Source organism: Euleptes europaea, chromosome 1, assembly GCF_029931775.1.
Source record: "Euleptes europaea isolate rEulEur1 chromosome 1, rEulEur1.hap1, whole genome shotgun sequence".
Classification (NCBI taxonomy): Eukaryota; Metazoa; Chordata; class Lepidosauria; order Squamata; family Sphaerodactylidae; genus Euleptes; species Euleptes europaea.
Genome location: NC_079312.1, coordinates 138,801,199 through 138,815,894, shown reverse-complemented (window position 1 = coordinate 138,815,894; position 14,696 = coordinate 138,801,199). Strand labels below are relative to the sequence as shown.

At 43.2% G+C, this 14,696-nt stretch overlaps 1 protein-coding gene across 1 annotated transcript in view; it reads right to left on the bottom strand.

Moving 5' to 3' along the window:
- Positions 1-4,236: 4,236 nt before the first annotated feature.
- The window catches only part of SLC39A11 (solute carrier family 39 member 11), a 437,903-nt gene continuing 427,443 nt past the window's right edge, over positions 4,237-14,696 (bottom strand). The window contains exons 7-9 of the mRNA XM_056863058.1: positions 9,673-9,771; positions 5,535-5,693; positions 4,237-4,373 (exon numbers count right to left, since the gene is read on the bottom strand). Of these exons, the coding sequence (XP_056719036.1) occupies positions 4,295-4,373; positions 5,535-5,693; positions 9,673-9,771 (337 nt within the window). The 3' untranslated portion in view covers positions 4,237-4,294. The remainder of the gene's footprint in view (positions 4,374-5,534; positions 5,694-9,672; positions 9,772-14,696) is intronic.

Below are 14,696 nucleotides of genomic sequence, written 5' to 3'. Positions count from 1 at the left end.
GGTAAACATTGGAGACCCATGTGAAATCCCTGCAGAAGGCTCCGCCTGAGCCCTTGGTGAGCCAACCACACAGGCAGTGGGGAGATAGTGCTAGCTTCAGCATTCCTCATCACTGACTCAGCAGCAAGTAGAGCAAAAGGAGACGTGAGCTAAGTCATGCTGCCAAGTGAGGGTGGTGATTCACCTGGTTGGTTGGTCGTAGCTGCCTCTCTCTTTTCCCTGCTGACTTCCTTCTTTCTCTGGCATGCTTAAATCAAGAAAAAGAATTGGTTAATGATATCTTAGGAGGTGGAACTAGGGTCTCTTACCAGGGCTGTGGTTGAACCTAGCTCTATTTCCAATCCAATACTCTTCTCTTTTTTTGGTCAGTGTGGGGAAGATGGAGATTGTTGCTACTGGGCTTCTCACAGACGTGAGCAAAGTTTCTGACAGTCATGCAAGGCAAGGGAGAATGAGCAAAGCCCAAGGTATACTTCCTTCAACTAAATTAAAAAGGAGATGGTTTTGACCTACCCCAGTGTCTTGATTTTGATGGCCTAGAGCCATCATACTTTAGGGAGCCTTTCATGCCATTTGAACCTTTCTGTTGGTTACGATTAGCAGGAAAGACCCCACTGAAAGAACTGATACTACTCATCAAATTCAATAGCTATTTGAGTATAAAGGAAAATACAGAAATCTGCATGACTGAACACCCTTAGCACAAAATCAGGGGCAACTTCACCACCCCAGAACTCTCAGATTTCTTTACTAAAACACCCTTGCCTTTTTCTGTGGGTTCTCAAATTCTCCTTCCCTATACAAAGTCTCATATATGATCTCACACCATTACTTGCCAAAATATGAAATACAAAGTTAAAAATTCCACCCACCACACTGTGATGCACTAACATTTTACAAACTAAGGCGGTTTTGCTCCCAAACTGGAGAACAGGAGCAAGTTTTTTCTTTGAGCATCCACAGTTTCCCCGATTGTTCTACTTCTGTGGTTTCCTCATGTTTGCTCCAGTGTTTCCCAAACCTACACTGCTCTGCTCATTCTGGAATTGTAAGAGTCACGGAGGATTTGCCCACTGTGTGGATAGAAGGGTGTGAATTTCAGAACCTCTCTGCTCACATTGTTGCCATCTACCACCCCTACCTCCACTGCCAGAGGGCTTTTTGCCAGCTTTAAAAATAATTGGTAGTTGCTATTTTGGAATCGCATCATAACACTATTGAGATATAGTGACCATCAATTAAAAAACCAGCAAAAAATCCAGCAAAGAAGTCCTCTACTGTTGGGGGAGGGAAAGTGGTAGACTTGAAAGGAGACAGAGGCCAACATGGAGAATACCCCTCCCCCCATGGATGCTCGGTTGCCACTGGGAATCAATCATCTCTGCGTAAAGGCAGCCTAAAATTTCATGCACTAAAATTATGTGCCCAAATAAATGAACAATTTCCTGGTGGTTAAAACAAAAAAAGCTAACTACTTAACAACCCCTTCCCTAAAGCATTTCTGGCACATTTGTGTGTGCCAACAGATTGCTAGGCCTTAAAAAGCACTAAAGTGACATAATCTCCTCTCTAGAAACCTAACCCAGAAGGTAAGCACCTATACAACACAATACACCTGAACTAGCCCAATTGACTGAATATTTAGTTTAGCTGTTTGTTTTGGTAATTGTGTTAATGGGGAGTTATCCAAATTATCTAACCTACCACATTCTTAACAATCACTAAATCTTTTTACAGTATAACATTTCAATCAGGCTTGTGTAGGGGAATGCCTTCTATTCTGGTATCTGAAAACAAACTGTCACATCCAAAACAATGCCACGCCTTCCATCAGTGGTTTAGGAAGCTTGGGCCATGAACAGGCTGAGAAAGCCTTGCGGTAGCTTTGTCAGGCAATTGTTAGTAATGCAGTCAAGAAGACACATTGGGAATGTGCCAGCTAGGTAGTTTTGGCTGACATCCAATCTAATGTGGGCATATTGGTAACCAGCCTAACATTGGGATTAGTCCTACTATATTCAGAGGGGCTTCCTTTCAGGTAAATTGTGCATCAACTAGACTGCAGTTTCTCTCAGAAAATTCCTCTGGATAGGCAATTCTGGTTTCTTGACAGAAAGGCAAGCCTTGCTCTCTAATGAATACAGTTCAGTCACAAACTCAGATAGGAGAATGCCCACTTTTAAAGTTACAAGCAGAACTTGTAAGCTCTCCCTGCAATATTTCTGAGTTTTATGAGCATGCCAGAGCTTGATTTACAGCTACAAATTAGCGAAATTTGGCATGAAACTGGTTGAAATCTCTTCTGTCCAATCCTGGCAGCCTACCATTCAAAGTGCACCAATGAGCTTGAGATATGGAGGAAGAAGAAAGGCAGTTTCCTGTGGTCATAAGTGCAGGTTCTATTGCCCACTACACAAGGTCACCTCCAGGGAATGGGTAGTAAATTTCCTTCAATTTACAATAAATAGTTTTAACAACAATATGAAACAATATGCTTTGTTAGGTTCAGTTGTACCAACTACAGAGGCCACTAGTTTTTATCACTGCAGTAAACAAGCAGATGTCCGCTGTCACCAGATGCAACACTAGATGGGTCAAAAATTTGTTGAAGCATATCCAACTTCGGCTGAACTTGAATTGTGATGCTTGCTCAGAGGATACATAAGACTTTGGCAGGATACTTTTTTATGAGTAAGAGGAAAATAGCAGCATTAAGGGAAAGGACTGAGTCAAATTCTGGATCTCCTCTTTTATTCAGCCTAATCACATTTAATAGGTCAGATCAGTTGCCAATCATTTGGCACAACCTTGTGAACATACAAGCCGGTACAAACAACATCCCCAAACTGTAGAAGCAATTCCGTGGCTTTTGGCTGATGGTAATTGTCTCCCTGGGTAGCCTCTCTCCAATCTTTACCCCACACCCATCCTTCCTGAAGACTAGAATATGGGGCGGTATAAGAAAGCCAAGTAGATTCTGCTCTGTGAGCTTTGGGGGGGACAGTCTTCTTGGACCAGAATTTGTTGCCCATGGATTAGACACTAATTATCAACCAGCATCTCTTGAGGAACCTTATGACAACCTATGTGAAGATGGTTTCCAGGGATAATGGCTTCACAATTATTTGGGTTTTATTGGTATAATATATGCTACAGACATAATACCAGAGGGCTTGAGCTCCCAGAAATATGTTAGCTGCTTATGAAAGCTCTCTTAGCAGAACTACCAAAATCCCAATTAATTCAATTCTTTTGTCACCATGAAGCACAGTAGTTATCTCTTTTGCTCAGAGCCTTGACTCCTATTACTGATATGTCAGATTAATATGGAAGAATGGACAATTTACTTTCAATAATCTTTGCTTGTGTCCATAAGAAAATAGCAAACTGTCCATGGACTGTTACAACAGCTCCATTTGTTTGTGTAGACAGTAAGTGATAACACACATTGTCACAAGCTATGATCTGTCTTCAAGGAGTCAGCAATGAAGTTTACTGGGTGTAAGTTGTTGGAAATAGCAGTCAATTCTGCCAAGAGTAAGCTAATTTTCACAGAAGCCCTTTTCTTTCCCCTAGAACAACAAAACAACCTAAGCCAAAATGAGGGGTGGCATTTTTCTGTCCAGATTAGACATATTAAGAAAAGAATGGACCTACAGAGGCTGAACACTTGAGATATTTGCCACGAACTTCCTGCCATTTGAAGAAATGATGCTCCTTTACTCTTCAAATAGGCTTCAGTCACAGTATCCACATAGGAAAGTTCATGCCCCCCACCTCTAAGAGCCCATTTATGCTACTGATTAAAACTGTTATTACCCATTTCAACAACTAGAATAGCCCCAATATTTCCGAAGACCTGAAGAATGCATTGGTACACACCATTCTTGTAGGTGGGTGCCAATAGCAGCACATAAAACTTTAATCTCTTCAAGATTGCACCTTTCAATTATAGCACATTACAAGCTTAGTTTACACACAGCAAAGATATTCACAGATAAGACCTTATGGCTATGAAAACCCGTGTTGCTTGCAGTTTTACCAATATTTTCCTACTGCTATCCCAACAGAAGAGAACAAAAGGGGGGGGGGAGAGGTTCATTCTGTGTTTCCTTTAGCTACCTGCATAATATTATGGCAAATAAAAAGTCCATATAATTAAAGGCAATCAACATCAACCCAGATCAGTACAATTGTGTAACATAGAAAGTTCCACTTCCAATTTCTGATGTGCATTTGGCCCAGATTGATACATTCTGAAAGTCATAAATGTAGGGAAAGAAAGCATCTCCTGTTATCCAAGTCCAACATCCAGGGACATCATGACCACAAATCCTAAAATGGAGGTCCAGGAAGCCAGCTTCCCATTACCACTGTGAAGATAAAATGAGAAATATTTCAAAAGAAATAATGATCCTCCCCCTAATGAACCAGATTGACATGAGAATGAATTAAGGCAATTTTGTCTGCAGCAAGATTGCTAAATGGACTCTGCTCAAAGAACCAAGGTCTTGACAACACATATCACCCAGGCTGCATATGCAAGCACAACCCCTTTCTTTGGCTCACTCAAGTTACTCTATGAGTGTAACTACCTGTCACAATGGCAAATCTACAGCACTGCTAGACTGTATTAACATTGTCTCTCTTACTGCAGAAATGAAGTATGGTTTCCAGTTGGAATATTCTGTTCCAGAGTGGAAATCTCATAGTTGGTTCCACACATTGTAGTTGGTGGGGGAGAGGAGTCTGGCTGAACATGATTGGTTGTTATGAGACACAATATGTTTCTACCATGAAGAAATGCTGGGATTGGTTTGTTTGGTTCTGAAGGAACAACCTTTGTAACACTCAGAATGAAGTCAGTTAATTACCATCAAGGCATGCTCTTTACAGCACTGAAACAGCTACAGAGTGAACTTGCATGCTTTCTAATACACATGTTTACCCGTCTTAAAAATCGTGAAGCTAAAGGGCCAATAAGACATGATGGTGGCAGAGCCATACCCCATTCACATATGGAGAAGGAGCTGCTAAAACCTCCCCCTCTCTTGCTGCTCAAGATTACTCCCTGCGATGGTGATCCCCCCCCCCCGCCTGTTTCTGATATTACAGTGAGCCTTGCTGAGAGAAAAGCAGCTGGGGGGGGGGGGCTGACCGAAGGAAGGTAAATTGCATGTGGGGGGAGGTTTAAATCAGTCCCCCAAGCCCACCCTTTATTTGCGACTGTGGTAGACTCATTGAAAGATGAGTTTTCAGAACTTGCTGACCCAGTAAATCAAAGCTTCATCTTTAAAAGCAGACTGATGGAAAAAAGGACAGTTTAATTCCTGTTTTTGTTGATGGAAATCTGATGACATTTTTCCTTCCCCAAGGGAAAAAAAATCAGGCTGAAACTATGCAACGTTTGGCCTTTGAAAGAGGCGGATTCACCTCCCAGATCTATTTGCAACAAGCTCCTCTCTTTACTTCGGTTTAAGTGTGAACAGGGTGAATGAAACAGGCTGGAAGCATCTGAAACATGAGATCCTCACCTGATCTGTGCTTCTGGTATGATATCATCTATCACCACGTATACCATTGCACCAGCAGCAAAAGCCAGGGCATAGGGGAGGAGAGGTTCTGCTAGTACCACAGCCACAGCACCAAAAATGCCAGCTAATGGCTCCACCATACCGCTTAATTGGCCATACCTGCAAAGGAACCAGATGTCACTGGAGAAGCTCTAAGCAGAAATAGGATGCCTTTGTTTTATGCACAGTGGCTTGTTTCTCCCTGTTTCCCCTCAGTCTGCCATAGTCTGAAAGGCACAAAGTCAACACAAGCCAGCCCTTCCTCTCTGGGGTCAGACTAGTAGGGGGGTTTATCAGCCTTGCAAAACAAACAGAAGCTTCTCTGAGCTCTTCATGGGCAAACACAGAAGAAGGTGATTCCAGTTCTTTCATATGGAAGGTGACAAAAGGCTGCAGACAAAGATGAGAACATCTGGTTACTGCAGACAGAAAAACTGTCTTCCCTTGCTCTCTCCCATGGTGTGATGTATTCCAACCTCATCAGGACAGTTGCATTGAATCTTCCAGAATATACGTCCGCATCTTACAGATAACTGGTTCTTATCAAGTGACTGATAAAATAACTTTGGGGAATTTTGTTTTCAAAAAATATATATCTCTTTTATCTCCTTGTGCACTCAATTCCTCCCTCAAGCTCTCATGAAGAAGAAGAGTTGGTTTTTATATGCCAACTTTCTCCACCACTTAAGGAAGAATCAAACTGGCTTACAATCACCTTCCCTTCCCCTCCCCACAACAGACACCCTGTGAGGTAGGTGGGGCTGAGAGAGCTCTAAGAAAGCTGTGACTAGCCCAAGGTCACCCAGCTGGCTTCATGTGGAGGAGTGGGGAATCAAACCCGGCTCTCCAGATCAGAGTCCACCGCTCCAAACCACTGCTCTTAACCACTACACCATGCTGGCTCTCTCTACAGAACTATATGTGTGTGTGTGAAGAACTATATAGAGGGGGATAAAGCAGGCTTTTTAAAACAATCCTGCTGTACTTGAACCTGCCACAATTTTAGCTGTCTTGTTTAAGGGATTCTTTTGTTTCCCATTTTAACAAGTCAGGCAGGCGAAACACCCTCTCACTTTCCTAACTGTATGAATTCTCTGTGCTAATAAGAAACGGGTTGTCGGCCACATCTCAAAGAAACTGACTCCGATATTCTCCCCCCCCCCTTTAAACACCAGCTATATTTAGGTGGATTTTATTTGGCTTGAAAAGAACACTTTTGATGCAGATGTTCCCAGCATCCTCTGTCTAACTTCTCTCATACATCATAACACTCAGTATACACACATAGGCAATAATACAACCTGACAGCTCCTGAGTTCACGGCCTTGGCTTTTTCACCTCCAGAGAGGGGAAAAAGTGGTTTTGAAACCCAGCCCAGAATGAAGGGAAAGGAAACCATTTCTTAACCCAAATTACATAAACTGTTCCATAAGCACATCAGCATGGAGTGAACAGAAACCACTGGAATGACTGGATCGGTTTAACATATTATTGCCCCATTGATTTCCAAGAAAAGGCCACATGAAGGAGTGAAGGAGATGTATTATTTAGAGCCAGTTTTTAATAGTAAGAGTTTTCAAGCTTTCAAGTTACACAGAGGTCTTATTCAAGCAGAACAAAGGTCATAAAGGAGAATAAGCTTGAACATAATATATGCGTGTAGCTGGCCTCTCAAAGAGTAACATCTGAAAGGCTATACCAATATAAGAGTCTTTTGTGACCTAATACTGTGTTGATTCATAGGAGGGATTTCCATCTCAGCTAGGATCAAATAGTGGAATAGTTACATGTATTTTATATTTGTTTTTAACAAACAATATAAATATATAATTAACATGCACAATTATGATAGATAGATAGATAGATAGATAGATAGATAGATAGATAGATAGATAGATAGACAGATAGACAGACAGACAGACAGACACACACCACTGTACTTATTAAATGTCAGCTAAAGCAGACAAATGAGTACCCATCTTGCTGGGGGTAAAGGGAAGATGACTGGGGAAGGCACTGGCAAACCACCCTGTAAACAAAGTCTGCCTAGTAAACTTTGGGATGTGACGTCACTCCATGGGTCAGGAATGACCCGGTGCTTGCACAGGGGACCTTTACCTTTAAAGCAGACAAGGACAACCTCTTATTGTGACTTGAGAAGCAGCCTAGGGCTTGAATACAATTGATATTGGAATTTCCTCACTTCTCCCTCCCAAAGCAGCCCCAAATACACCAAAAACGCTGCTGGATGGGGAACAGGGGACTTGTGGATTCCTGTGTTCTTATGCTGTGGGAGAGTTGCATATCTGCAGAAGAAGGGGGGGACCAACCTCTCAGTCACAGAAATTGTTGGTGGAATCCAGCCCTAGGTCAATAAATTACGTTTTGGAGTTCAAAATAATTCTAACCTTTAGCTCTCTGGCCCATCTTTTAAAAAGTTGATTTACCATTTTTTCTTTTGGGATAGACACAGACATTAGAAAAAGAAGGGTCTTTGGATCCTGAGTGCACTATAGGATTTCACTTCTATGGTCCGCACTAAACAGCTCTAGTGCTGTATGCAGAACAGCACAGGAACCACCAAAGATCACAGCTGGAGACAAATGATTTTCCCCGAGAAGCTGAAGGCACATTTTGAAGGAGGGACTGGTGCTTATGATGTAATATATGCACTTATCCCCATTCCTTCAGGTTTTTGCAGGCTTTGTACTGTTTCAAATACCTGCCAAACCTGTGTGACGGGAGGCGAGGGTGGGACAGAAGAAACGTGTGTACACACAGGAAAGAGACGGTCATCTCAAACCACTTTCAGTTTTCTTTAAAAGCTATTGTCTGTCTGTCAATCTACCTCGCAGAGATGTGACTTTCATGAGCAAGTGGTGTGCTGAATTTGTATGCCTGGCACCAGCAGCCCATGTGGAGATACTAGTATGATTACTGCCAGTTCATGTAGACCAGCAGGATCAACACCAGTGCTACAACCAATTACAATGCAAACCCTAGTATTGGTAGCATCAGCCCCTCCTTCTAGCTACCTCTAACATGATGTATTCCGACACCTCTCGACCATGTCTGGAATCCATGCCCTATGAGGAGAGACTTAGGGAGTTGGGTTTGTTTGGTTTGGAGAACAGAAGGTTGAGGGGAGACATGATAGCCATGTTTAAATATTTGAAGGGATGTCATGTTGATGAGGGAACTAGCTTGTTCTCTGTTGCTCTAGAGACTAAGACACGGAGTAATGGATTTAAACTAAGAGAAAAGCGATTCCACCTAAACATTAGGAAGAACTTTCTGATGGTGAGGGCTGTTCGATGGTGGAATGCTCAGAGGGTGGTGGAGTCCCTGTCTTTGGAGGTCTTTAAGCAGAGGCTGGATGGCCATCTGTCGGGAGTGCTTTGATTGTGGGATCCTGCATGGCGGGGGGAAGGTTGGGGTCACTGGGGATGTGGGGGGAGGTAATTGTTAATTTCCTGCATTGTGCAGGGGGTTGGACTAGATGACCCTGGTGGTCCCTTCCAACTCTATGATTCTATGTACCTTTCCTATTTATTCTATATACTGCATTTCAATCTTGCATACATTACTGACTCTTTCTTATTTTGTTCTCGCAGGTACCTTGTGAGGTAGCTCAGGTTGAAAGAGTGACTGGCCCAAGGTCACTCTTCCTCACTGTGATGCCCACCCATTGCAATTCTTCCTCCTTCTTGAGGAACCACACGAAGCTGCCCATGGAAACAATTATTTCTGTTCTTACAGGTTGCCTGAGAAAGGAAGAAACTGTGCTGTTTGCATGAAGTGGAAGGTTAGGGAACAACCCCTTGCCACCAATATCTGGTCTTACCCAAGCCATCTCAGTTGAGATTTTTGAGACAGGGGAGCTAAGTGGCTTTCACCTCTGGCTGAGGGTTGGGATAACAGAGCAGGAGGATTATAAGCAACCACAAAGTCGGTCTACTGAATGCTGAATCCACAGATACCAATAGCTCCTTCTAGTATTAGCAAAAGTATCAGTGAGAGCTATTCTGTCCAACTTCATCTTCACTGTCAAAACAGCACACGGATAATCCAAGGGCCATTTTTGGGGGGATTTCCTTACCAGAATGCTCTCCATGTTGAAAATCCAGCTCCACGTAAGGGAAGGCTGACAGCTAGCCCCTCTGGAAAGTTCTGAATTCCAATCCCAATTGCTAAATTCCTGTGTGAATAAAATGAAAGACAGTAGATACTATACAACAGAAACTCTCTTTGAATATTAAGGGGGAAGGAGGAATAAGAGACAGTAGGTTGGGATAGTTGCAGGGAAAAAAACCCTTGTTATTAAATACCTCTTTTTAATGTTAGCATTTTCAGTCCTTGGGGCCTAATGCAATCATGTTAATGCTTTGGCATCCAACTCATGATTTTCAACTTCAAAGTGTTTTACATAAGTTACTCAACCTTAACAATGCCCCAGGGAGGCAAGGAGGAACAGAGGGAGATGGAGAAAAGACTTGACAAAAAGAGGCAGATAGCAAGTTTAAAATAGCCCTCTGTGTCAAATTCCAAGGAGCTGAAGCACACACCAAACACAGCAACGTTTTCTTTAAGTGGAGGGTGGTGTGTTAATCTGTGTTAAACAGCAAGTGAATGCAAGGCGAGAGGCAGAAGGATTGAGCAAAAAAATGGAAAACCTGGAAACAATTTTTCTCACAATTCTTTGGAATGACATGCTAGAAAGAATGAACAAAACAAGCAAGGTCCTGCAATCAAAGGATGTGAACATCCTTGTTGCCACGAATCTTTTTGAGTCTATGAAAACCTATCTTCTGGAAACTAGAGACAAATTTAGTGAATATGAATTCAAAGCCAGGAGTATGTGTCCAGATGCAGATTACAGTGATGGGAAAAAACAGGAACAAAAACAAAGTGTAGATATGTAGATATGATGGATCAGAAGAGGCACTTCTCAGTAAAACCGAAAAGTTCAGGATGGAAACTTTCCTCCCTATTCTGGACACTCTAATCTTTGAACTGACAAAACGTGCACAGGCTTATTCACAGATTGGAAATCTGTTTTTTTTCTTCAGTGAATTGAAAACCATTGCTTCTGATGCACTAAAGAAAAAGTGTGAACATCTGGCTAATATGTATCACAAAGCCCTGAATTATGATGACCTTTTAAATGAATGTGAGCATCTGAAGCACTACATGGCTCTTGATAAAAATTGTGAGGCTCTCCCTGCACTGTACAGAAAAATAATTTCGGACAATTTGAAATCTGTATTCCCAAATGTTGAAATTGCACTCAGAGTGTTCATGTGCATGATGGTGACCAACTATACAGGAGAACGTTCTTTTTCAAGACTGAAACTTATAAAAAATCTGCTTCATAGCACAATGGGGCAGCATCGTTTGAACTGGCTTTCACTCATGTGCATGGAAAATGTCATCCTGAAGACCACTGACTTCAAGCCAATAATAAAGCAATTCTCTGAAAACAAATGCCGCAGATGCTTGTTATAATAAGAAGTTCGTAGTAATTTCATACTCTAATCTGCGTGGCTTACTTATTATTGTTTTTCAAGCCTTGTGTATTGTTCAAATGTTTATCATGTTGATTAGTTGCTGCTGTACAGCATGTTTTTAATGTTTTAACACAGGTTTTGTTGAAGTGCCAATAAAATAAATATATGTTTAATATTATTGACCATTTACTTTTTATTCCTGTGAGTGGTTGTCGTAGGGGCCCCAGCACACTGGTTTGCCCGGGGGCCCATTTTGCTGTTAAGACGGCCCTGGCTCTGGTCTTTTGCTGATATGACCACCCCTTGCTGTCCCTGGCTGGTTTTTCCCTTATTTGGCCTGAGTTCAAAGTGAACCCGTCTGACCCCACATGTCCCTCACTCAAAATATCCGTGCCAACTAGGGTCTCTGGAAGTAGAGATCCAGTTCCCTGCCCTCCCACAAACATTGTGGGCTAACTATAAAAGCATTGTTTTCACACTGTCATTGTTCAAGTAGGAAGCAATCACATTCTAAGAATTTTAAACATATGTTCCATCTGGTCATAAATAGCTATTCTTCTAGACCAGGACAGAATTGCATTCTTGAACTGCCTGAAAAGGGTGCACTGTTTTCAAGGAAAAGCGATTCAGTAAGCACCTCTGACATTTTTGCAGGACTGTTAAGGCAAGTATAGCAAAAAGTGGAAGACAAAAACATGCCCAATTGCCCAACAGGTGATAGTGATTTCATATAACAGAGAAAAATGGAAGCTTGGACTGGAAGTTGCTTGAAATTGTAACATTCAAAAATTGTCTTTGCAATATAAGATAAAGCACTTGCTTACTTTCCAAAGGGTTTAAGAGGTCAGGTATATTAAGGCTGCATGACACTCACTGAAGTGAAGGTACATTTGCTGACTGGCTTCAGCGATTTTCAAATGGGTCAATAAATCTAGTGGTTGAGATAGGCATGATTTAACTGTTGGATGCTGTCAATAATATTCTCTTCAGCACTGAGCAACACAGACAAACCTAAAAACAGTACAACTGATCAGCATTAAACAGCTCTTAGATGTGAATGCCTAACATTTCTGTGGTAAGCTTTGTTCAGTGCTCAGCTGCTGATTGACAGCAACACAATCTTGCATCAAGGGTGTCGACCAACCATTGTCCTTAATAGCAATCTTTAAAAAAAAAAAAACAGAGATGTAAATATCTTAAAGGTGCTGCCTTGCACTTAGAACGATACATTCTGTTGGATGCAGTCTTGTGGATACAATATTGCTCTTTAATGTCAGAAATCCAGTTTGAAATCGCTCTACAGCCAAAAAGTCAACTTGGCAAGTGTAAGCAAGTCGGCAACTCTCAGTCCAACCTACTTTATACGTAGTAAAGTATCTCTGCCTTTTTGCACTCTCTCCCATCGGCAGTGCCCTAGCATTCTTCTCACTGCTTCCAGTAGCTGCCAGTGCTCCAGTCTTGGCTGCCATCTTTCCTTGTAAGACAGTGCACATGCATAAACATGCACTATCCAAAAAAAAAAATGGCAGCCCCAAATGGATCACCACTTCCACTTCTTTATTTATGCTTGCATATAAATTGGTCACAAGCAAATATAGGGGAAAAAAACAAAGTACGTAATGATACATGATACAAATGGATCACCAATGGCCGCTAGAACCAGGAGAGGGACAGGAATAGTGACAGCCAGAGGGAAGTCATACAGGGAAGGAGTCGGATATAAAAGTTAATTTAATGTCTGGTAACAAAATGCCTTCAGTACAGTAATGCAGTGCAACAGTGACATGTGTTTCCTAACACATCAACTAAAAGTTACATTTTACTTCTTGAGGATTCCCAAATGATTTTAAGCTCTGTTTGCACCTCTTTTGGCCCTAGCTGCAAGTCCAAAGAAAGAAACTTCCTCTGTTTGAAAATATCGGAAAGGACTTTTTGCTTTTCCCAATCTATTGATTGCATTGATTTCCTTTTAAACGGCCATGAGATTTAGAACATGCAAAACACTGAAGGGATTCACAGTTCAATCAGTCAGCTTCATTGTTCTTACAAATGGAAGGGCAACTTAACTGGGAAGGCTTTGGGGTTTGCAAATGCACATTTGAGTCCATCTTGACAGACATGGCATGAGAGACAGAGAAGAGACGTTGCACATTGCATAAAATTCTTGGCATGGGTGCTACTGAGGTGTTGATTACAAAACTGTGGGCTCACCTGGCATGTGTTAAACTATCTGCCTGCTGAATCTATATCTGCACAAACTTGAAAATTGAGGCATTTGCTTTCTCATGCAAGTCTTTTAAAATGGAAATGAAAAGGAAACAAAACTTTCCCTTATTTCATGTATCTGTTTGATGACAGGATTTACTGCTCACAAACATGAAGGATTAACAACACCAGAGGGCACAGCCTGGACAAGGGTGGTTCAAATCTTTCTGTTTCCTCGAGAGTTCTGCCAATAAGACTCTATTGCCCTATTGTAACTTGATACCAACCATGCTCTCTGGGTACATTCTACAATTGCATCTGCAATGCAAGCGTAATGATCCACAATGCAGCATAATCTTGGCAGTTGCAATATCCCTCCACAATCTTACAGCCTATTCCTGAGCTTGGGTGGCGAAAGTGCTTAGGAGGCCCAAAGGACCTCGGGCCGATGTAAAATCACTTACGCCAGGGCAAATAGTTTGGGAGCCGGTGTCAGGCCAGTTACTCTGGTGGCGGTAGTCGGCGGAGGGGGACAGCGTGGCTGCGCCAGTACAAGGGTCACGCCAGCGCCTGAGTGGCGCAGAAGTGGCCAGCAGCCGCGGAGGCATTACCGGGGGCATTCCTGCGGCTAGGAGGCCTCCTAAGGAAGGCCCTTTCAGCCTGGGAACGCCCCCTTTTGCTGCCAAAAAGTTACACCAGGTCTCGACCATTGACCGCCATGCAAATGCGTCGGAACCTCGTCTCTCCGCCACGCCCAAGCACCGCCCATCTCAGCCAGGCGCCTCTGCAACCCGCCTAGTGGCCGGCCAATGGGGCCAGGGAAGTAGTGGTGGAACCCCTCCGGCGGAGGGAGTTCCCCTCATAAGCGGCACTTCGCAGCCGGCGCTCACTTGACAGGTAAGCCTCGCATGGGCCAGCATGCCGGTCTGTGCCGGGGGGTCAGGAGTTTGCAGTTTTCTCGTGCCAACTCCCCTCTCTGGGGGACTGTGCATGGTTCTCGCTCCAACTCCTCTCTCTCGGGGGACTGTGCATGGTTCTCCCTCCAACTCCCCTCTCTGGGGGACTGTGCAAGGTTCTTGCTCCAACCCCCCTCTCTGGGGGACTGTGCATGGTTCTCGCTCTAACTCCCCTCTCTGGGGGACTGTTCAAGGTTTTCCCTCCAACTCTCCTCTCTGGGGGACTGTGCATGGTTCTCCCTCCAACTCTCCTCTCTGGGGGACTGTGCATGGTTCTCGCTCCAACTCCCCTCTCTGGGGGGACTGTGCATGGTTCTCGCTCCAACTCCCCTCTCTGGGGGGACTGTGCATGGTTCTCGCTCCAACTCCCCTCTCTGGGGAGACTGTGCATGGTTCTTGCTCCAACTCCCTTCTGGGGGGGCTTGCCACTATGGCTCCTCCAGCTGCCCTCTCCA